The sequence below is a fragment of the Asparagus officinalis genome, chromosome 6 (genome assembly GCF_001876935.1).
Source record: "Asparagus officinalis chromosome 6, Aspof.V1, whole genome shotgun sequence".
Taxonomy (NCBI): domain Eukaryota; kingdom Viridiplantae; phylum Streptophyta; class Magnoliopsida; order Asparagales; family Asparagaceae; genus Asparagus; species Asparagus officinalis.
Window position 1 is genome coordinate 47,002,878 of NC_033799.1, and position 24,163 is coordinate 47,027,040.

The following is a 24,163-nucleotide window of genomic DNA, read 5'->3' on the forward strand; positions in this document are numbered from 1 at the left end:
AGCTCCGACAAGACTATGACTACTCACTGCATTACACTCCAAAATCAATAATCAACCCACTAGCTCAGACAAGACTATGACTACTCACTGCATTACACTCCAAAATCAATAATCAACCCACCAGCTCTGACAAGACTATGACTACTCACTGCATTACACTCCAAAATCAATAATCAACCCACCAGCTCTGACAAGACTATGACTACTCACTGCATTACACTCCAAAATCAATAATCAACCCACTAGCTCAGACAAGACTATGACTACTCACTGCATTACACTCCAAAATCAATAATCAACCCACTAGCTCAGACAAGACTATGACTACTCACTGCATTACACTCCAAAATCAATAATCAACCCACTAGCTCAGACAAGACTATGACTACTCACTGCATTACACTCCAAAATCAATAATCAACCCACTAGCTCAGACAAGACTATGACTACTCACTGCATTACACTCCAAAATCAATAATCAACCCACCAGCTCTGACAAGACTATGACTACTCACTGCATTACACTCCAAAATCAATAATCAACCCACCAGCTCTGACAAGACTATGACTACTCACTGCATTACACTCCAAAATCAATAATCAACCCACCAGCTCTGACAAGACTATGACTACTCACTGCATTACACTCCAAAATCAATAATCAACCCACCAGCTCTGACAAGACTATGACTACTCACTGCATTACACTCCAAAATCAATAATCAACCCACCAGCTCTGACAAGACTATGACTACTCACTGCATTACACTCCAAAATCAATAATCAACCCACCAGCTCTGACAAGACTATGACTACTCACTGCATTACACTCCAAAAATCAATAATCAACCCACCAACTCTGACAAGACTCTGACTACTCACTGCATTACACTCCAAAATCAATAATCAACCCACTAGCTCAGACAAGACTATGACTACTCACTGCATTACACTCCAAAATCAATAATCAACCCACTAGCTCAGACAAGACTATGACTACTCAATATCTTATCTTCATATTCAATTTAGTTAACTAAATTGAATGGAATCCGGAGCTCATTCACTATAAATCTGGTAGTGCACATCATATGAATATCAACCAAAGCATTTTACTTCATACTTTCCTCTAATTATCATCCAATGGATCTACCCCCAAATATGGTTAACCTTGAAGAGGTCCAACGACAATGGGAGTTGGAAAATTCCATACTCGATAGGCAACAACAACTTCTTGAAGAGTTACAACATAGAAACGAACGACCACACAAAAAAAAAATATCTGCATAGGGATCATGGAGCAGCCCATCAAAGGCTCATGGCCGACTACTTCGACGAGTCATGCACTTACTCCGACATGCAGTTTCGCCGAAGATATCGAATGAAAAGGTCATTGTTTCTACGAATTGTAGACGCATTATCAAATTATGACAACTACTTCACTCTAAGGCGTGATAATTCAAAAAAATTGGGCTTGTCACCTATCCAAAAGTGTACAGCTGCCATCCGCATGCTTGCATACGGAGTCGCCGCAGATGCATGTGATGAGTATGTGAAGATTGGAGAATCCACCACAATTGAGTGCACTCGCAATTTTTGCGATGGGGTAATTGCTTTGTTTCAAGATGAATACTTAAGACGTCCAAATGTGGAAGACGTGCAGAGGTTACTCCAAGTTGGTCAGGAGCGTGGTTTCCCCGGAATGATTGGAAGTATCGACTGCATGCACTGGCAATGGAAGAATTGTCCTAAGGCTTGGCAAGGGCAGTTTACTAGTGGACACAAGGGGACGGCAACAGTTATCCTTGAGGCAGTGGCATCTTTTGATTTATGGATATGGCATGCTTTTTTTGGTTTGCCAGGTACATTGAACGACATTAATGTACTAGATAGGTCACCGGTATTTGACGATATTGAGTCCGGTGAAGCCCCGGAGGTGAATTTCATTGTCAATGGGCGACAATACAATCGTGCTTACTATCTTGCAGATGGAATATATCCGAAATGGCCTGTCTTTGTCCAATCAATTCAATTGCCCCAAGGCAACAAAGCGCAGTTGTTTGCCAAACAACAAGAATCATGTAGGAAGGATGTGGAACGCGCATTTGGGGTTCTCCAAGCACGATTTGCTATTATTCGCCAGCCCGCTAGAATGTGGGACATTGAGGTCTTAGGTAAAATAATGAGGGCTTGCATTATTTTACATAACATGATAGTCGAGGATGAACGAGATACATATTTGCGAAACTGGGAAAATATTGACTTCGAACCATCGAACAATGCTAGTGCTAGCTCTAGCTCCTCTTTCAATGTCCAAACACAAGTGTTGCCACAATTTGAAGTGCACGTTCAAGCCCGAGCCGAATCGGATATTCATACTAGAGCCGATCTACGTGATAGGGCCAAACACATTCAGTTGAAAAAGGATCTCGTCGAGCACATTTGGCAAAAATTTGGAGCAACCTTCGAATAGAAATGTCAAAAACTTTCAATGTTTGGTGTGTTTTTTCTTGCATGTTTCAATAAACTATGTATGTTTGGTGTGTTTTTTCTTGTACGTTTTCAATAAATTATGTATGTTTGGTTTACCACTACATTAATAATAGTGTGTGTTGTTTTCTTTTATAAAATTAATATATTATTTATTGCATTAAAAATTAAGTTTTTTGAAAATTATAAATTATTAAAAAATACATATTATTTATTACATAATAAAAATTAAATTTTATAATTATAAATATATTAGTAAATATAATAACAATTAAAATGTATAAAAAATAAGAATAATAGGATGAATAAATATGGTGGGGTATATGGTTGAGTGATGTGGAGGAAAGATAAAGTGAAAAACTTTTGAAAAACTAGTTGTTGTGGAGTTGAAAGACAATTGGAAAAGGCAAGTGATGTGGAGAGAGAATAAAGTGAGGTGGAAGGAGAGAGAAAGGCAATATTTGCCTTGCCATTGGAGATGGTCTTAGGGGAAGTGGGGTAGGAGAGAGAGAGATACAGAGAGATGAAGAGAGAGAGATACAGAGTGATATACCGGTAAGGGGGAAACACAGGGAAAATACATTCGTGTACAAATTATGGATCACATTCGTGTACAAATTATGGAAAGAATGAATACTCGCCACGAGATGGCAACAAAATGGAATAGCTATCTATGTCCAGAAGCGGAAAAAATCCTCCAAGAAAATGTTACCAAGGTAAGCACTCTTGAAGTATCGCATTCTACAGCTAAAATCTTTGAGGTATCATCACAAAAATCAGTACAAGATGATTTGGATCACAAAACATGCACGTGTCGTGCCTGGGATATATTGCGAATACCATGTAAACATGCGTGTGCTGCTATCAACTTTATGCATAGAGATGTGTACCAGTTTTGCGATTAGTTCATGACGACTGAAGCTTTTAAGAAAAGTTACGAACCAATTCTCTTTCCTATTCCAAATTATGATAAGCCAGATGTAACAGATGAAACCGTTAGCATTCTTCCTCCAAAGACGACAAAGAGACGTGGAAGGAACAAGAATAGACGTATCAACAACAGATCTGAGAATAGACGTGCAATTAGATGCTAAAGATATCACGCTGAAGGACATAACCAAGTCACATGCACTGAACCTATCCAAGATTAACGTTTCCCGACAGATTGCAAACTCTTTTGTGATTATTTTCTGTTACATGCTACTTTTGCCATTTTGTTGTGACATTTACAACTTATATGTGATGTATTACATGTAAATGATAACTTATATGTGACGTATCACCTGTTCGTGTGACGTATTACATGTTTAGATTCAATATGTTAAAGATAATTGCGCCATTTACTAATTTTGCCTTTTTGATATTCTGTGTGACATAACATCCCGTCCCTCAAGGATCCCCCTGATGGAAAAATAGGCATGTAGAAGAGAGAAAAATCTCTATAACTGAGCAACATAACACTTAATAGCATGATATCTAACATGGAACGAGAATAAAACACAGAGAATGTTCGAATATCACATAACACCACCAAAATCTCACACAGAATATCAAGAGTCACATTGCATTCTAAAATGTCACAAATCAGCCCCAAAAGTCACACAGATTACCAAGATCACATGTTCATCTTTAATATGGTAAAGAAAAGATCATCAGGAAATACCATCTATGTTAGTAAACTGGTTATCATTTACAAACAGCAGTTAAACAACCAACATCCATCATAGGACATCCAACAAATGAAACAATTACATCTAGAGTCTAATACTTCCACTCAATCATAGGTACATCACTACCCCCGAAGTACAATAGATATTCTGGATCATCACTGTCTAATTTCAACCGTAGCTTTTTCCATTCACGCCCTTCACATATGATTTGAGCAGCAAGTCCAGCCCGTAGCATATGCGACTCCCTGTACAAGGCTTCAATGTTTATTATCTCCGTGCCCTCGAGGATCTCCTTAATAAAAAAATACGCATGTATGCCACAATCATATCTGTAAAAATATAACATAACACTTAATAGCAGGATATGTAACGGGTAACGAGAATAATACACAGTTACCTAATATGTCACATGCAATATCAAAATGTCACATAAATGCAACATAAGTCATACTGCATACTAAACTGTCACATAACATCCCCAAAAGTCACAGAGAGTCCGCAAATATCACATATTGATGTGAATATAACACCGACAATGTCACTAAGCCATACAACAAGCCATGTAACAATCTCATGTTTAAGTATAAGAAACTTACGAGCCTTTTTGCGTTCGACAAGGGACTGCTTCATATTCGAATGCTCTGAATGTCGACACATGATCGTAACCACTCACCATCCTATCTAAAAAAAGTTGGATGGTCAACACGTCTCTAGCCCATGCCTCGTGGTCAGCGGAGCTGTAATGTCTGCATTTTTTTTGCCCCAAGTTGACCTCAAGGACATGCCAATGATCAACGTGACATATTGGAATTATCAACACATCCTTCCCTTCATCTATATGCTTCTTTATGTAATTTTCATAGACATTGCGCTCATCCAAATTTGAAGCAGTTAGCAACCAAATCTGTCAAAAACAGAGAATAAAGCAAACAGAAGAAAGTCATATAAATGCAATATCACATAATAGGTATTATGATAGCCATTACTCACACTAAAATACAACATGACAATAGCGTATTTTCTTTCGACATGGTCATTTTCTGGCAGCTTGAGCCATGTTTGAAGTCTTGCGACCAAAGCTTCAACAATCTAATGATTGCAAATGTAACAAGTTATTGTAATTGTGCAAAACTTGATTAACTCCGCAACAATAACAAAAACTAACATCATCCTTTAATCTTCCACCACGTAAAAGATGTAGCATATCATATCTGCATATAGTATGATCTTCAACCTCAAAAATTGTCCGACTACAAAAATGTAGAAGACAATCAATGTATAAGCGACATATTCTAATCAACACCAAACTGTCACAGGAAAACACGAAACGTCACAGGAAAATAATCAAGTGTCACATGAAAACACTATGTGTCACAGAAAAATACTAAATGTCACAGGAAAACAATAAATGGCACAAGAAAACACTAAATGTCCCAAACAAACACTAAATGTCATATGAAAACACTATGTCACAGGAAAACGCTAAATGTCACATACTAACACTAAATGTCATATACAAACACTAAATGTCACAGGAAAACACTAAATGTTACATACATGTACTGTACGTCACATACAAACACTAAATGTCACAGGAAAACACTAAGGGTCCCAAACAAACACTAAATATCACATGAAAACACTAAATGTCACATACAAACACTAAATGTCACATACAAACACCGACTGTCACAGGAAAACACTATATGTCACAAACAAACACTAAATGTCACAAACAAACATTATGTCACAGGAAAACACTAAATGTCACATACAAACAATAAATGTCACATGAAAATACTATGTGTCACAGGAAAACACTTAATGTCACATACATATACTGAACGTCACATACAAACACTAAATATCACAGGAAAACACTAAAGATCCCAAACAAACACTAAATATCACATGCAAACACTATATGTCACATGAAAGCACTAAGGGCTTGTTTGGATTTGGAGGGGTTGAAGGGAAGTTAGGGGAACCTAGGAGAAGTTAAGCTAAGGGAAGAGAAGGGAATTTCTAAAACTTGTTTGGGAAACTAGTAAGGTGAATTAAGAGGAAGTTATTTCACCCCGTTTGGAAAGTGTAATAACGGAAAGGGAAGGGAAGGGAATGTATATAAATTGACATAAATACTCTCATATATTATTAAGTTATATTGTTGTTAGAAATTTTAGCCGTTGGATTTTGATCTTAACTAGGGGTAAATATGTCTCTCTACATTTGTTGTATTCCCCCTCTTTACCTTCACCCCCATTACACCCCAAATTGGGGGGGAAGAAATCATGTTATTTTTTCACCTCCTTTCACCTCCCCTCACCCCTATTAACTTGCTATATTTACTTCCCAAACAAGGTTAAAAGTTACCCTCCCTTCCCCTCCACCCCATTACCCTCAATCCAAACAAACACTAAATGTCACAAACAAACACTAAATGTCACATGAAAACACTAAATATCACAAACAAACACTTAATGTCACAGGAAAACACTAAATGTCACAGGAAAACACTAAATGTCACAAACAAATACTAAATGTCACAGGAAAACACTAAATGTCACATACATGTGCTGAACGTCACATACAAACACTAAATATCACAGGAAAACACTAAATATCACATGAAAACACTATATGTCACAGGAAACACTAAATGTCACAAACAAACACTAAATGTCACAGGAACACACTATATGTCATGTCACAAACAAACACTAAATGTCACAGGAAAATACTAAATATCACAAACAAACACTAAATGTCACATACAAACACTGAATGTCACAGGAAAACACTAAATGTCACATACAAACATTGAATGTCACATGAAAATACTAGATGTTACAGGAAAACACTAGATGTCACAGGAAAACACTAAATGTCACAAACAAACACTAAATATCACATGCAAACACTATATGTCACAGGAAAACACTATATGTCACACGAATAACACTTAATATCACAGGCCTAATATAAATATCACAGAATAACACTTAATACTTACTTGTCAACTTTTAATGTAAGAAAATATTAAAGCCACTTGTTTTCATCATCCGATGCATCGGGAATGTCCTCAACGGTGAAATTATGGTAAAAGCCTTCGTCGATTGTTCCCGGTAGCCTAACATCAAAGTCTTGTGAAGAAGGAATGCTCATATTCAACATCTCCAATAAACTTTTTTCCTCTTCACTTTTTTCCCTTTTCCATAGCTCTGCAACAGATGTTCTCCTACCGATGTGTGAAATTGCAATTGGCTTCTCCACATCCTTCTCCCCCTTGTCGTCGTCATCTTCCACCAGAACGACACCTTTCTTCCCTTTCCTTCCCTTCTTAGGCAATTCAGTTTGGAAGAGAGATTCTAAGAACTTGGGCTTCTTTGTTGTTCTTTGGCTCTTTGTCTGTAGCCCACTAACAAATGCTTTTAAAGTATCATCGGTTTCCTCCCTCCTCTTCCTTCCCTTCTTCTTTTTGGGAACATTCTCAGCAACTTTTACCTCTTAAAGATGTATAAAGATCACAGTTAATGAATATATATCACATGAAATATTCTTATCACAAATAATAACCAAACATCACATGTAAACTGTTTACGTCACATTATTAGACAAAATGTCACAAGAGATATATGAATGCCACAAAAGGTAGACAATTGTCACAAACCAAAGGGAACTATCACAAATAAGCAGTAAATGTCACATGCAATAAGCAAATATCACAAAGAAGAGTTACCTCCTCCAGTTCACTGCCCATGGCCTGGGTTTGATCACCTTCTTTGCCTCCCTCCTCTTCTTTCCCTTCTTCTTTCTCTGCCTCAACTTTAGCATGTCACTACAACAGACAGGTCTTTTAGCGACCAACTTTTTTACTAGAAAGTTATTTTCCTCAACAAATATCACTTTCGACAAGGAAAAAATTATTTCCTCGGTAAATATCAGTAGGTCTTCAACGAGGAATATATTTTCCTCACAGTAGACCACCTTCTACGATGAAAATTTTAGTTCCTCACTAAACATGATCATGATTTGGTCTCCTAACTAGTTATTTTATTGGCGAGGAAATATGAGATTTTGGTGAACTTTTTCATCGTGAAATGCACATTTAACAAGGAAATAATCATTTCATCGCTGTTATTTTGGTGAAAAATAGAGGAAAACCCGCCAAATGTAATAGCGATAAAAGTATGATTTCCTCACTGAAGATCTATAATCTACGAGGAACCATTTCCTCATCAAAAGAATCAATTAGCGAGGAAATAATAGTTTACTTATTATTAGTTTGGCAGAAAAATGTGCAAAACCCGTCAATTTCAATAGCAACAAATTTAAGGCTTCCTCGCTAAAAGTTTTTGTTTTACGAGAAACCTTTTTGTCGTAAAAAAGAACCTATTAGCAAGGAAATTATAGTTCCCTCAATATTAATTTGGCAAAAAATATGCAACACCCGCGAAATTCATTGACGACAAATTGAAGGTTTCCTCACTAATTTTTTTTGTTTTACATGGAACTCTTTCCTCGTTAAAAGAATTAATAAATGTCCAGCACGAGGTAAAGCTCCAGTATGGATAGAAATAAGGATTTGGTTTGTCTGGTTGATGATTCCTTTTTGTAGTTTTTTGCACAATTCACATGAAGATTAACAACCAATTAATATTTATTCAGGTTCAAAGGGATCCCAATGATACAGGATTGCTCACAAATCTGATAAGATTTAAACAATTTGCGAGTTTTGAATATACATTTATCTCAGACTTCTGAAATTAGATTATGTTAACATATAATATTGACTTCTGAAAATAGATTAAACCAAACGTGCAATGAAATCTCTTATTCTATTTGGCATAGCACTAATACAAAATAGGACAGTCCAAACAGTTATTAGAACCGTTTGGACAAGTAAAAACAGCCCAAACGGTTAAACCCGTTTGGGATAACAAAACCCAAACGGTTGAAACAGTTTGGGTTGTTAGGAGATCCCAAACGTAACCTCCAAAGAGGTTTAACCGTTTGGGATGTTTAGCCCAAATGGTTTAACTCGTTTAGGTGTTTAATTATTTTTCTTTTTTTAAATAAAACATTTCTCTTCTTCTGTGCTCTTCCGCTTCACCCCAAAATTTCCCCCAAAATCTAAAATCCGCCCCCCCCCGCCAAAACTTACCCCAAAATCTAAAATCCTCACGCCCCTTATCCCCATCCCCTCAAATCCCTCGACCATCTTCTTCCTCCTCCTCCGCTCCCGCCGCCGCCTCCATGTCGTCTTCATCCGCTTCAATCTCGTTGGGCTCCGCCGTTGGGTCCTAGGGTTCTGCATCATCCGCTTCGATCTAGAGCAAGGCCAGACCGTCGAGGTCTTCTTCCTGCCGAACTCCTTCACTGCCGACCAGCAGCTCCTCATCGCCTTCTCCTCGTTCCCCGATTCAATGCACCAGGCCCGCCACCGATCCTTGATCCTCGACTCCATCTTCACCTTCAAGTTCCCGGTGAGCTCCTCCTTCGTCTACGGCTACGTCTTCAACCGTCAGCGGCACGATCTGAGGCAAGATTTCAACCGCCAGCGTAAAGATTTTAAATATAATTGATTCTCAAATATAATTGATTTGGAAGATAGATTAAACCAAACGTGCTACAATCTTCAACCGCCAGCGGTAAGATTTCAAATATAATTGAGTTGGAAGGTATATATGTATCTTTTTCTTTTAAATTTGGGTTTGATGTGTTATTATTTGTTCTCAAGTTTTTTATTTTTTGTGATTTTTTAGGCGATTTGTTTGGTGTGCGATACTGAGCAGCGGGTAAAATTTTTGAATTATCTTTGTTTATTTGAAATTCTTTTTCATTCTGGGAATTATTGCAAGAGTTGGGGTGATTTTAGGTTACCAAAGTTTGTACAAAGCGTGGTGTAAACATGAGGGAGTATTTCTGTGAAATATGCAAATTTACGACTACACTGAGAAAGGGCAGTTTCACTATGATGATTGCGGTATTTGTCGAGTTGGAGGGCAGGATAATTTCTTCCATTGCGAAACGTGTGGTATGCGCCTCTCTCTTGATAAATATTTGGATTTGTTTGCTTTTCTTGATAATTGTTTTCTATTAATGACGAACCAGACTTCTATTAGAATAATCAACAGTTATCTACATTTAGTGCTGACATCTTGTTTTTCTTTTTGTTGACGTTGTATATACATGCTTTTTTGTCTTTTTGTTGAGCTCATTGTTCTATCTGATTGTACTCAAGCATGTGGGATGGAATAGATGAAATTCATGGCACTTTGTTATCTACATTTTATGGATACATCTTCTTTAGTTGTAATTTTCTGTTAATCTACATATCTTTGTCCATTCGAAATTATCTATAGGTTCCTGCTACTCAAATTCTCTACGCGGTAAGCACACATGTGTGGAGAACTCAATGAAACAGAATTGCCCCATATGTGTTGAGGTACATTTTCCTGATATTCTTTCGCATTCTACATTTGAAATTTGAAACATCATAATGTTAGATTCTATGTTGCAGTATCTTTTTGACTCGTTAAAAGTGATAAGTGTTTTGAAATGTGGACACACAATGCACTCTGAATGTCTGGCCCAAATGTTGAATCATCATCAGTAAGCCTCATCCCCCCACTAAACTGTAGTACCTACTAATTTGACCCCCAATCCAATTTGATTTTGGTGTTTAAGAAGGGAAATTGTATATGTTATTAATGTTTTTTTGTTTTTCTTTCTTTTGCAGTAGATACACTCATACACATGTCCAATGTGCTCCAAGTCTGTGGTAGATATGGCAAGGCATTGGAGAAAGCTCAATCAAGAGGTAAACACTTCTTACCTTTCGACATATTGAGGCTTTGTATTCTTAACTCATGCTTATCAATATCTAATAAGAAGTATTGGGATGATCAAGAGTTACAGGTTTCAGTAGCTTTACTAGTTCAAATGCTTGTATGAGTTTTGAACGCAAAATATGTTTCTATTATAATACATACATAGACAGCTCAACCTGAAATTAAACAATCACCTGAGTCATTGGAAGGATGAAACATGATTGGTGCAAATGATAAGAAAGAAAATTCACACACGTCAGCATATAATTAAAATACGAATACATAAGCATAGTACTTGCATATTTTGTCTAGATTTATGTGTGCTTGACACCTATCACATAAGTATAATACCTTGTATTGTTTTGTTGGCTCAAGAAAGAATGAGAGTTTCTTTGCACTCATTTTTCTAGTGAAAAGTTTAAGGTACAATATCTTTTTTTTATTTTTCTCCATGTATTACATTTTTTTTCATTTACTTCTTTCTAACTGTATGTCTTAATAATTTTAGATTTACTCAGAGAAGAATATTCTTAATAGGTCAAAGTTGACATATCATCACAAAGCTGGGTCAAAATCATTTGTCACACCAAGAGCAAATTGTGAGACACTTTTTAGTTTTGCTTATAAATTTGTAACTTAATTGTGTACATATATATATGTTGAAAAAGAAAATATGTGTAGATGCTTTGAAGCAAATTATCAGTTCCTGTCATAGGAACTCAAAAGTGTGTCTATCTGAGCTTTATTCAAAAATTTCCCCAGCAGCTACAAAGGTCCCATGGTTCACAACAGTGTGGGAAAATATGAGCTACCCAAAGCACTGTTTCATTATGTGGCTTGCAGTGCAGAACAGGCTACTTACAAGAGATCGATTGCTCAAAAGAGGAATCATCACCACTGGCCTCTGTTGTTTATGCAATGAAAATGTTGTTGAATCCCGAAACCACCTCTTTTTTGAATGCAGCTTCACTAGTGCAGTCTGGAATGAGATTATGAATTGGCTTCAATTCGATTGGAAGACTTGTGAATGGAATCGCTTGCTGGATTGGATTTGTTATTGCTTTAGACTAGCATTGTTACTTATGGTAGAAACTTGCTTTATTTATTTTAATTGTTTTGATGTACTGTGGTGACAATTGATGATAATTATTTATATTTTGAGCGTTTTTCTCGTAATAGCATTATTATTGATGAAATAAAATTTCCTCATTATAAGTATACTGTTTACGTTGTCAAAATAATATTTCCTCGTTATAGAGTATATTGCTTACGTCGATAAAAACATATTTCCTCGCTATAGTGATACAACCTATAACGGTAAAAGTAATTTTCCTCGCTATAGACCATATAACCTATATCGATAAATGTAAATTTCCTCGTAATTGAATTTCTTTGGCGAAGAATATGGGGCACAACCTACAACAACAAATTTAAATTTCCTTATCTTTGAGTCCCTTTACCGAGGAACTGTTTCCACGAGAAAAAGATACATATAATGAAAAAAATCAATTTCCTAGTTAAAGATTTATCTTTGGTGAGGAACAGTTTACTCGCTGAAAGATACTTACAACGACGAAAATAGTTTTTTATAACTTTTATTATATATAAATTAAATATTATTCACGTATCATTGGCGAGGAAACTATAGTTTAGCGATGAAAAATGTATGAAATTAGGTGAGCAAAAATATCGAGGCTAAAGAGTAACAACGAGAAAAGAATATATTCATCGCAAAAAGGATTTCGCGAGAAATTATAATATTCCTCGTAGAAACTTTTCTTGACCACCCTATCGCGAGGAAATGGTGACCAAAGTTTTTTCCTCGCCAACACACTACGACGAGGAAATCTCGACTTTCAACGACAAACTTGTTCCTCGCGGATTAGCTTTTCTGTTGTAGTGTGTATACCACTCACAGTTAATGAATACATATCACAAAAATAAGACATGAATATATATCACAATAAATATTTATTTATCACAAATAATAACCAAACATCACACTAAACTGTTTACGTCACATTATTAGACAAAATGTCACAAGAGACATGAATGTCACAATAGGTAGACGAATGTCACAATAGGTAGACAATTGTCACATACCAAAGGAAACTATCACAAATAAGCTGTAAATGTCACATGCAATAAGCAAATATAAGTGTCATATATCACATGTAAAAGGTAATGATCACAGATAAGGTGCAAATGCAACATATTACTTACAAATAACACATATAACTCACCGATAGCAAGGGAGCGCAGCCGATGAGATATGTCTGCCCCTTCTTCGCTATCTTCGCAGCCTTGAAAGAATCCCACAATTCCTTGTAGATGATCGTCGCCCATGACAAATTATCAACCATATCTAACCGAGCTATATATTTAAACATATGCCGGGGTGCATTCATTCTCGCGGTCAGAGTCCATATCAATGTGAGTTGATAGAGGATTTGAAGCATAACAAAATCAAAAACATTCGTCCTCTTTCTTGACTGAACCAATCTTTTCAATAGGGCCTCAAGGTAGTCTCGGCCACTCTTGTATTGTAATTGTTGTTTGTTGGGAACCAATCTTTTCAATAGGGCCTCAAGGTAGTCTCGGCCACTCTTGTATTGTAATTGTTGTTTGTTGGAGAAGTATGTGTTCCATATCCTATTCTCCGTATCTCGGTTGCCTTCGGGTTTCTCCCCTTTATCATTAAATCGGGTATGTTTAAGCACCCAATTTACATCAAAAGTATACGCATGTGGAGTCCCAGTTTGGCTATCCTTGAAAAAAACTTCCCCGTGGCTAAATCCAGATGATCTAGAAGCAACATGATCGTAGCCTTGTCTGCTGGAATTGCACCAAAACTAACATAATTTTTGAAATTGGAGGATCCATAAGCCCTCCAATGTTCAGCCCTCATCCGTGGAGCGATTTCATCCATGAATGTACAATATCCATGTATATTACAAGAAATTCTTATATCATGCTTACTGTAAAACATAACACAACAGATACTGCATCAAATTAGGGTTCTAATGCGGCTAAAATCACAATGCCAAACACATTAAATCGAAAAATATGAATGATTGGGTTAATACTTACATCCCAGGCTTGCTCCTCGCTGATTCAGATGAGTGAGATGATGATGTCGACATCCCAGCGAGCGTCACTGTTCGGTTCAACAGAGGGACTCCAGCGACTCGCTTGCAGTCGGGGGGGAGGGGGCTTAAGGATCTTGTCCAGCGGTCGAGCATCGACCGAAGACGGTCATCACAGGTGATCGCGAAGAGAAAGACGATACGAGGTGCGCGTCGGGTTCTTGAGAGGAAGAGGCAGCGTCGAAGAATATGAAATGAGGCAGCGCGTCTTCCGACAAAGATGACGAAGAGCGAAGTCGACGAAGCCGGTTCTAATGTGGTCGGCCGAAGACGAAAAACGACAACGACGAGACAGCGGCGGTTTTCAGAGGCATAGGGTTCAAAGAATATGATGAGGGGCGGTCCGTTCTACGAATGAAGATGACGAAGAGCGACAGACGACGAAGACTGGTTCCCGAAGCGTTGTCGTCGGCGGCGGTTTTGGGAGGAAGAGGGTTTCGAACGAAAGGGAAGATGGTCTCGAAATTTGAAACAGGTGGTTTTGATAACAACGCTCAGAAAGGATGGTATAGTGAATTGGGAAGGGTAATTTGGGGATAGTTTTTGGGGTATTGTATCTGTACTCATATTGGGAGCTTGTTGCATTTTTTTTGCTGTATAAGGGTTTTTTGGATATGCTTTTTGGGCTTGGGGTGGGGATGAATGACCCAACTTAATTTGATTCCCCAATGCAATTTTCCCCTAAAATTATTATATCTCAACAAGTAAATCAACCTAAAGCGTTGCGAATGAGAACCCAGACACATAAATTCACATGAGAAACATCAGGAAACTACATAGTATAAACATATGAACTAGCTGCGGTAAAATTCCATTGAAAATTCCAAAGAATAATCACGTGGACTAATCCTAACATAGATGAGTTCCAAAATTGGCAATCTAATGCACTATTCTAAAATTCAAATTAAATAAGAATTTATAAAAGAGTTAGAAATGATAGAGGATTTTAAATACCGGACTCATATTCTCAGCAACGGGAAGAACTTAAAATTATAGAGCGAGAATTAGAGAGTTAGAAATGAAACAATAAAACTAATTTCTAAAAGGAAATATACCTAAATTAACCTAATAATTAAGGGTTTCTTCAATCAACAATAATTTCTCAGTTAAAACCTCTCACCTGATAATTTCCAATACCTCCCAACCCAGCGTAAGCATCTGTTGCTACTGCCTCCGTCCTCTTCATCGTCGTCGTCCTTCATATCATCACCGGTGAGCTCGTCAAGGGTCAGGGTTGGGTTCTTATTTCCCCCAATCTGATGATTAATCTGGATGAAGGAGAAGATATGATGATTTTTGGATAGTGGGGAGCTAATAAATTTAGACTGCACGTGAAAGGCCCTCTTTATACCCAAATAAATAAATTAAAATAAAAAATAAAAATAAAAAAATTGCACGTGAGAAAGTAGCATTATTGTGCCTCGTTTAACGCCCCGTGTGATGTGATGCCAATATTTAGGGGCTGTTTGGTTGTTGTTGGTAAAGTTGTGTATTTATGACACAACTTGGAAAGTTATTGTCCACCTCATCAATTTTACTTTTATATCTTTCTTTGTTTGTTTTTGATTCCATTGGAATCATAAATTGCTTGTTTGGTTTGTAAATGTAACTTTAATTGTTTATTTGGAAAGTGTAAAAAGTGGTCACTACTCAAATGATCATATTGGTTGGAATTATTTTTTATTATTTTTTTCTGACTTCAATGTCAGCTTTCTCCAAAAGTCATGTCTTTTTTTTATGAAATCACTTTACAAGCCACATCAGCATATGAAATCACTTTATACTATTTTCACAACTACAAACAAACAATTGAAAGTGATAAAAGCTGACATTGGGACCCACTTTTTTACACTTTCCATTCTTTTACATGGTAAAAACATACAACCAAACAGCCCCTTAATGCCCACACGAGGGAATCCGGTTCTTTAGCTTATTGGGTCTTGTTAGAGATATTTGTCCCCTAAATCTAGTATAGTTTGAGATTAGCCCCTCTCATCATTGAAACTTCTACAAGGCCCCCAGTTTTCATAGTTTACTTTGAAATTAGTTCATCCATTAAGGGGGGTGGTTTATTTCACCCAATTTATAGAAAAAAATTGGTATTTGGATCTGACAGTGGCAAAAGTATAATATTTGGATTCTTTATCAATCCTATTCTAGAGTTTGGCTGGAAAAAAATTTATGGATTACATAATCCATAAAGGTGCAACAGTAAGGGTTTTTTTATAGAAACCCAAATCGGAGTTTTTTGAGAGGGTTTGGGCAAGAATTCTGACATCGTTCTTCATCTTCGTTTTCTGATTCCTAATCCTCTCGACTTCGAACCCTAGATCTGGAATCGCAACTCCCCATTTCTTCTCCCGCCTCTCCCCAAGCTTCTTCGCACCTCCTCTCCCGCTGTTCTTCGATATTGTTGTTAGGTTCGGTTGGTGGATTTGCCCTAGATTTTGGCTTCGACTTCTCCCGCGACCCTTTATCCCACCTCATCTCTTCGATTTCTTTTTCGAAGACGAGGCACAATGCTTATTTGTCGGTGGGGTTTGTTGGTTGTTCCATCCGATGGAGTTTGTTGGCAACGACATCAATTTCTAAATTATTCCCTTCATAACTACTTAGCATCTGCAGGTATAAATCAATTTATCCCTTTTAATGTGATCGTTTCATTGTGCTTGCTTTGAGGAAATTAACATTGGTAGTGAAATTATTGATTTTGGTATATGTTTAATTATTGAAACAAGGGTATTGTTCGGTGGGGTTTCATTTGGTATATAGTTGATTATTGATTTTAGTAGAATTATTTGTCGGTGGGGTTTCATTCACAATTGCTTGGCATCTACATGTCTAATCTCTCATGAAACAAGGGTTTTGGTATATAATTGATTATTGATTTTCGGTTCTCTGGAATTTTTGTTATTGCAGTCCTTGCCTTTAGGTTCATGGAGCTTGTGTAGTTCCTTGCCTTTGGGTTCGTGGAGCTTGTGTAGCTCCTTGCCTTTGGGTTTGTGGCTGTTATTTGAAGCTTGTGTAGCTCCTCAATCTCTTTGAGTTTGTTGCTGTTTTGTTTTGAGCTTGTGTATCTCATTGCCTTTGGGTTATATGAGGTTTTGTTTTGAGCTTGTGTAGCTCTTTGCTCTTGGGTTTGTGACTGTTATTTGGAGCTTGTGTAGCTCCTTGCTCTTGGGTTTGTGGCTGTTATTTGGAGCTTGTGTAGCTCCAATTGCTTGGGTTTGTGGCTGTTTTGTTATGAGCTTTTGTAGCTCCTGTGAATTTGGGTTTGTTGCTGTTTTGTTTGGAGCTTGTGTACCTCATTGCTGTTGGGTTTGCTACTGTTTTGTTTTGAGCTTGTGTAGCTCCTTGCTGTTGGGTTTGTTGCTATTTTATTCTGAGCTTGTGTAGCTCTTGTGAATTGGGTTTGCTACTGTTTTGTTTGGAGCTTGTGTACCTCCTTGCTACTGGGTTTGCTGTTGTTTTGTTTGGAGCTTGTGTAGCTCCTTGCTGCTGGGTTTGTTGCTTTTTTGTTCTAAGCTTGTGTAGCTCCTGTGAATTGGGTTTGTTGTTGTTTTGTTTGGAGCTTGTGTAGCTCATTGCCTTTGGGTTTGTTGCTGTTTTCGCTGGAGCTTGAGTTGCTTTGTTGCCTTTGGGTTTGTTGTTGTTATGTTTTTGAGCTTGTGTAGCTCTATAGGCTGCTATGTGGTAGCTGTTTTGTTTTTTCTTGCCTGTGGGTTACTTGCTATTTTGTTTTGAGCTTGTGTAGCTCCTTACAGTTGATATTTGGCAATGATGATGATTAGCATTTACTGAGAATGCAATCTAACTTACATTGTTTATTATATTCAGATGTGACAAAAAGGGGATGAGATTGTAGCCTACATTGAATTGACAATGTCTAGGTGAGGCAATTCATCCTTATAATGTAATTTATAATAAACATGTGAGTTATAGGTGGGGCAATCAATTATGACAAGTTGATCTATTACCGAGCCATACAATATCAATTACAATTTATACCCAATTCCAAAAATAGTTTTCATTACAACCTAAATAGTTTTTGCAAGTACAAGTACATGACATGCAGTTTGTAATAATTAAAATAATACAAAAAATTACTAATAAAATTGCTAAAATTTTCCAAGCTACTAGTTGATTTCCGACAAGTCTCAATTCTTTCTTCAGCGTCTTTGATTGCAAAATATATTTATCTTCGTACCTATTTTCTTTGACATATTGGCTTCCTTGGTTGCTTGGGTCTCCTCTTTCATCAGCCCGTTCGGAAAAATTACATTTTTTATTTGAGAATTCTGCACACCCCTAATAACACCTTCCCTTATTTTTACCATTCTTGCACACTTTCATCGGTGTTCTGAGATTGCAGTCGCAATAAAGTTCATAATTTTGATAGCACTCTTCTGATATCATATTGATGTCTGGGATCCAATTTGCAGACAATGGGAATTTATAAATTGCTGAGAAATGAGAATGCATGGATTAATTTGAGGCCTCAAGTTGAATTTATAACCACTATAACCCTGAACTAGCCGCTGCTACAGTGTTATGTCTTTGAATTTTGAAGATAGTGGAAATAGTCATTGCTATAATGTTTTTTCTTTGAATTCTGAAGTTGGTGGAACTAGCCGTTGCTACGGTGATTTTGTGATGATCAGTGAGCTAGCTATTGCTACAGTGTTGATCCCTAAAAAAATTCATTCTGAACCAAACATGGTATTAGGAATTGGAGGGTTTCTATAAAAGTGAGATTCTTTTTTTCTTTGGGTGAAACAAACATAGAATGCAACAAAAATAGGATTTCATAAAACTAAAATTTATCTATAAATTTTTTATGGATTAGGTTGAAATCTATAAATAAAATAGGATTCCTAATCCTATTCCTAGCTTCTATTGAACCAAACAGGTCCTTAGACCATAGGTAGCGAGTAGAGCTAGGGGCTAGTTTGGAATAACTTATGAGAATTGAGTTACATAATGATAGCTTTATGAATTAGAGTGGCACTAGGGGCACACCCCCAACCACAACTCCAACCACGTGCTCTCTCTCTCTCTCTTTTGCTACAGTGCATCGGGCCCTACATTGGATTTAATTTTTTTAAAATCTCATGTGGGGCCCGGTGCACTGTAGCAAAAGAGAGAGTGTGTGTGATTGGAGTTATGGTTGGAGTGTACCCTTATCATTTTCTTATGAATTAAGAGCCCAGATCTAAAATAGATACATGACTTAATTTTCTAATTAGAGCCATTTCAATGATTTAAATGATTTATTTAGGAATACCAAAGATATGATGGACTAATATCAAGTAGTGGATGTAACGAGTACTGTTAAGGAGTACTGGTCGCTCACGTGTAGAATCTGGTCACAGTCAGAGTAAATGTGGCCTCCCTTTTCTCAAGGCGGCAGGGGGGCATTAAAGAGACTTCTCGAAAAATGTTTCTTTTGTTTTTCTGTTTTCTGTATTTTAATTGATGATTTTTTCTCACAATATACAAGTCTTAAAGATACTAGTATGTTTTAAGACTTTTTCTAGCCATCTCATTGTTCAAACTGAGGACCAGAGAGCAAACCTATCCATATATCGTGATGGACCCTAGAGGATTATTTAATAAGATACTTGTATGTACTATGAAGTTTACTTGATTTAGGGTATGATTACTTTTAATTGTATAGATTAATATTAGTCTCGTTCTTTCACTATTGTGAGGCTTCAATTTTAAAGAAGCTACCCTATAAATGTTTCTTTACAATTTTGATCTTTACTGCCTGAACTGCAAGGCTTATTCAATTTCTTAGGAGTTATACTCCGCAAAGCTTGTTCGGTATAGTGTATGTTTTGAATTGCTTATAGGTCCCTTAGCATAGCTCGGCACAAACCGACGAACCAACGAAGTGACGAGGTTGACGAATCGCACGCAAGTAACGGAATACATCCATTCGCGTGCGGAATCAAGCCAACGGTTCGGGGAGTCAACGAATCATCCAACCAAGGGCAGACTCGGACGAATCACGATCGAATCAAGATCAGTTTCGGACTCGAACCCAGAAGTGGATTTACTGCCAAATCAGGAATCGGATCTACGGCCAAATCAGATCAACAAATCAGAGTCCGAATTAGCCGAAACCGGACAAAACAACAAAAAACCTAACGCCTAAGAGCCACCCGTGGGTGGCTCGGCCAAGACCGAGCCACCCATGGGTGGCTCGGCCCAGTGCCGGCCACCCATGGGTGGCCGACCCAGATCTGTGCACGGGCACAGTTCAGAGAGCCTATAAATAGGCTCCTCTTTGTTCATTTGAAAAGGTTGGAATTTTGGGAGGCGAAGCCCTGCTGGATTGAAGACTCAGATCGAAAAAAGATTCAAACTTTAGGACTTCGAGGACTTGCTCATCCAGATCTGGTGCTCGGCGATCGTCAACGCCAAATAAGGCAAGAGTTCGAGAGGACCGGATCTCAAGCCGCGGATCTCAATCCCGGTCGTGGAGGAGGTCGAATACGAGTTCGACCAGCAGAAGTTCGAAGAATACTTGTCGTCCTCGTCCGGATCAACCTCCCCACGCAAGTCCAAGAAGTCCAAGTTCTCCTCCAGGAGGAAAACTCGTTGGTATGAAGACGTTGAAAACACCAACGAAGATCTCGCCCCGTTTGATGCCAAAGTCGCATCGGGTGAGATTCCTTCAATTCCCAACCAAGGCGGATCTACTCTGGCCAACTTTTCTGCTGCGGAAGGGGTGGTGACTCTCTCGAAGAGAGCCCGCCAAAGGCAACGTCAACGCCTCGCGAAACAATTCGCAAAGGCCATGGAGTCAGTTGACGGGATCCGCTACAACGTGGATCTGAAGAATAGGAGAGGCAAACAGCCTCAACAACTAAAGAATGGCGGTTCCTCCAAGCCGCCGACGAACGAATGGATCCGGGTCAAACGGAACCGTTCAACACTCGAAGAGCGCATCCGCAAACACCGTGCACTATCAGCGCAGGCGCGGGCTCAAGCCGAAGAAGCCCGCAGGAGATTGCAGAAGGATGTGGCCAAGAAGCCGCCACTAACCCGCCAAGTATGGAGGCCGAAGCAGCCTCCAACAAAAGTTCAACCACCGGCGAATCAACCCAAGTCGCCGGTAATTCCAATAGCTTCTTCGGGAGATCATGCAGAATCGTCCCAAAGGAAGAAGCCAGTCTTGGAGCGCCTCGGTCCGATTCCCGACGAGAGAGGCAAAGCTCCTGTTCAAGATCGTTTGGGCCCGATGAAGAAGCCCCGGACGACGCAACACGCTGGGGGTCGCCGTCGCCTCCAACATGACAAAGAGACCAGGGCAGTCATGCGCACCAACTTGCGCATTGAAGTCCAGGAGCCCGCCGAAAACTCACGCCCAAAAAGGCGTGTTTCGAGGCGCGTGACTCTCGAAAGCCCGAAGAAGGTAGTTCGCTCTCAGAAGGAAATGTTATCGTCTGATGATGATTACATTATATCTGAGAAATCGTGCCAACACACGATAGGTTGCTCCGACTTTCAAACGGACGAGCTGTACTATCGTGCTGGGGGTACGAGCAAAGCCAGAAAGAGAGGTCCTTGAAGGCTAGAAACTCAGTGTCCTTGTTCAAAGCTCATTCGGGCGGTACGGTCTGAGTGCAACTGCATCAAGGCAGTCACCGAGAGAGTTTTGGTGTTCGAAAGGCTTAGTATCGAAGCGCCAAAACCAAGGCATAGGCGTTTCCGGCAAAAAAGAACGGTGGTTGAAGATAGAGAATTTCCGAAGGTCACCGCCAATATGACCAGCAAAAGGGCATCGACAAGGGATAATCCCGAGTCAATTCTGCCGATACCCCAGTATCTAACTCGTCTAAGGTCTGGAGCCATCATACGAGGAACTTATGGTAGGGTTCGGACAAAATTACCATCAGAAGATGAAGAATCGGATTCCTGCTCTGCTGTCGCATCAGACAATACGGAGTCCAGCGAAGGACAACCCCGCGAGTCATTTATGATAAGCGCGGAACAAGTGGCCAAGATGCTCGAAGAAGCCATGGCTAAACAACAGGATACCTTCAGGTTCGAAATGCACATGGCCATGCAGAACATGAGAGAAATGCATGAGCAACAAATTTAGGCACTGACGAACCAGCAAGGCGAACCAAGCCGAGACGAAGAAAACAGGCATTCCCTGTCCATACCCACGAGAATGGGAATCGATCCCCTATCCGGCGAAGTTCAGTTTAATCAACTTCACGCCGTTCGATGGGAAGGGTTCCCCCACTCAGCATTTGATTTATTTCAAATCGCACTTGGGTATTATCTCCGGCAATGAGCCTCTGATGGTGCGGTCATTCGTCGGCACTCTTCGCGGAGCCGCCTTCGATTGGTATCGCCGCCTCAAGCCAAGTAGCGTGAACAGCTGGGACGATATGGAGACCATGTTCCTCACCAATTTCTTCGACGATGACACCGAGATATCTATCGGATCATTGCTCGATGAGAAGCAGAAGGACGGGGAGTTAGTTGATACCTTCGTCAAAAGGTTCCGGAACAAGGCGATGAATTGCCGGGACCCGATCACAGAGGAGTTCATCCTCCAGACATGCCACAACAACCTTTCGCTGGACGTGTTGGAAGCAATGGGCACAGCACCGTCCAAAACGTGGCAGGATCTGAAAGTCCGAGGAGAGCAAGCTGAACGTTTCCTCCGAAGGAAGAAGGCCGAGAGGAACCTACCGACGGCTAATCCTCTGGACTCAAACTTCGCCTCTCGTGGTAAGGGCAAGGCACCTGCAGCTGCTGATGGTGCTAATCAAACGTCACAACAGCAATCCCGAAGGCAGCAAAAGACTTCGGGTCCGAGACTCCAAAGAGAGCATTCCTTCAAGGACGAAGACGTTCCAGCCATCTTCGAATCCCTCCTTGGAAGCAACAAGATCAAGCTACCACCTATCACAAATCAGGAGGAAGCTGACAACACTACGGACCCAAAGTACTGTGCATACCACAGGAGGATCGTTCATCCCACCAAGGATTGCTTTGCTCTCAAGAATAGCATTCAGATCTTAGTTGAAGCCGGCGTCATATCGCTCAGATAAGCTAAATAAGAACGGCAACACTCCGAAGAGTATATGAGTATAAATTGCTTATCAATCCTCCAACAGGTGCATGAGGTTAAACTGCTCCCTACATACTCCAATAGGTATATGAGTCTAAACTGTTTCCTACTATTGATGGGAAGTTCCTGGAGAATGTTACGCTAATATTCTTAAGGATAACCCGGTCATGTAATGGAGTACAAAGTCAGACCCAGTTCCAAGAAGGAAGCTGGGGGTGGATGATTCATGTAATGGGAAGTTCCCAGAAGAACGCTATATGTAATTTTCTTAGGGATAACCCGATAATTACGAACAAGGTGATAAACACTAAACCCCCACTATGATTTGTACTCCCACTCTCACTGTCTACCTGGTCAAACCTTCCTATAGTTAGGACCACAACCAAAGTCCCCTCTCGATTCCTTCCATGAACGAGAGGTCCACTTTCAAATTGAACGATCAAGCCTGTAAAAGGTAAGATCATCTCAAACCTCCCACTTTCACTGCTTCCTTGGTCAAACCTATAAAAGTTAGGGAACAAAAATCTGCTTTTGTTCTTTTTCCACCAAACCTATAAAAGTTAGGGTCGAATTTGGGCGTTCTCCTCAATGAATGAGGGATTCTTTTGATTCAAATGACCAATCCTATAAAAGTTAGGGCCATTTGAACCTTTCCGATTCTCGGAGTGGAGATCTCACTCTTAGTTTCATCTTTTTCGGAGTCTGGAGGTGAAAATCTCACCTTGAGTTTCCTTTCCAACTGGAGATAGGATATAAAATTCTTCCTCTTCAGCTTTGGGAGATAGGATATAAAATTCTTCCTCTCCCGTATCGGGTTCGTCTTTGCCCCAAGAGAAGACACCACTTTTCAAACTTTTAAAGTCCGTGCCCTCACAGGTACAGGGAATTTTATCCCGAATCCTAAGTAGGGATAAGTCAACGCCTAACACG

General features: G+C 39.1%; 3 protein-coding genes and 1 pseudogene across 5 annotated transcripts in view; 2 read left to right on the plus strand and 2 right to left on the minus strand.

Moving 5' to 3' along the window:
• Positions 1-2,599, plus strand: part of LOC109846135 — an 8,518-nt gene extending 5,919 nt beyond the window's left edge. Inside the window, exon 2 of the mRNA XM_020415360.1 lies at positions 1,175-2,599. Coding sequence (XP_020270949.1) covers positions 1,175-2,470 — 1,296 coding nt within the window. The 3' untranslated portion in view covers positions 2,471-2,599. The remainder of the gene's footprint in view (positions 1-1,174) is intronic.
• Positions 4,137-15,429, minus strand: LOC109844983. 3 transcript variants are annotated; one of them, XM_020414166.1, is made up of 4 exons: positions 15,257-15,429; positions 5,148-5,407; positions 4,754-5,061; positions 4,137-4,486 (listed from the first exon to the last, which is right to left on the minus strand). In XM_020414166.1, exons 2-4 carry the CDS (start codon positions 5,160-5,162, stop codon positions 4,249-4,251), a joined length of 561 nt encoding a protein of 186 aa, XP_020269755.1. In that variant the 5' UTR covers positions 5,163-5,407; positions 15,257-15,429; the 3' UTR covers positions 4,137-4,248. The 3 variants fall into 3 exon arrangements, with proteins under 3 accessions (XP_020269755.1, XP_020269756.1, XP_020269754.1); XM_020414167.1 differs by lacking the exon at positions 15,257-15,429 and adding an exon at positions 7,897-8,563; XM_020414165.1 differs by lacking the exons at positions 5,148-5,407; positions 15,257-15,429 and adding an exon at positions 7,897-8,572.
• On the plus strand, positions 9,584-11,605 carry LOC109846136 (annotated as a pseudogene).
• On the minus strand, positions 13,715-14,155 carry LOC109844984. Its single transcript, XM_020414169.1, has 2 exons — positions 14,081-14,155; positions 13,715-13,968 (listed from the first exon to the last, which is right to left on the minus strand). Exons 1-2 carry the CDS (start codon positions 14,131-14,133, stop codon positions 13,716-13,718), a joined length of 306 nt encoding a protein of 101 aa, XP_020269758.1. The 5' UTR covers positions 14,134-14,155; the 3' UTR covers position 13,715.

What these genes read in the sequence shown, in the direction of transcription:
- LOC109844983 (XM_020414165.1), bottom strand. Translation starts at nt 7,917, where the DNA reads ATGGGCAGTGAACTGGAGGAG. An exon ending in TGGGCAGTGAACTGGAGGAG is followed by an intron (nt 5,062 to 7,896) that starts GTAACTCTTCTT and finishes TGTTTTTGACAG; the next exon opens with ATTTGGTTGCTAACTGCTTC. An exon ending in TGTCGAACGCAAAAAGGCTC is followed by an intron (nt 4,487 to 4,753) that starts GTAAGTTTCTTA and finishes ATATTTTTACAG; the next exon opens with ATATGATTGTGGCATACATG.
- LOC109844984 (XM_020414169.1), bottom strand. Translation starts at nt 14,133, where the DNA reads ATGTCGACATCATCATCTCACTCATCTGAATCAGCGAGGAGCAAGCCT. An exon ending in GCGAGGAGCAAGCCTGGGAT is followed by an intron (nt 13,969 to 14,080) that starts GTAAGTATTAAC and finishes TATGTTTTACAG; the next exon opens with TAAGCATGATATAAGAATTT.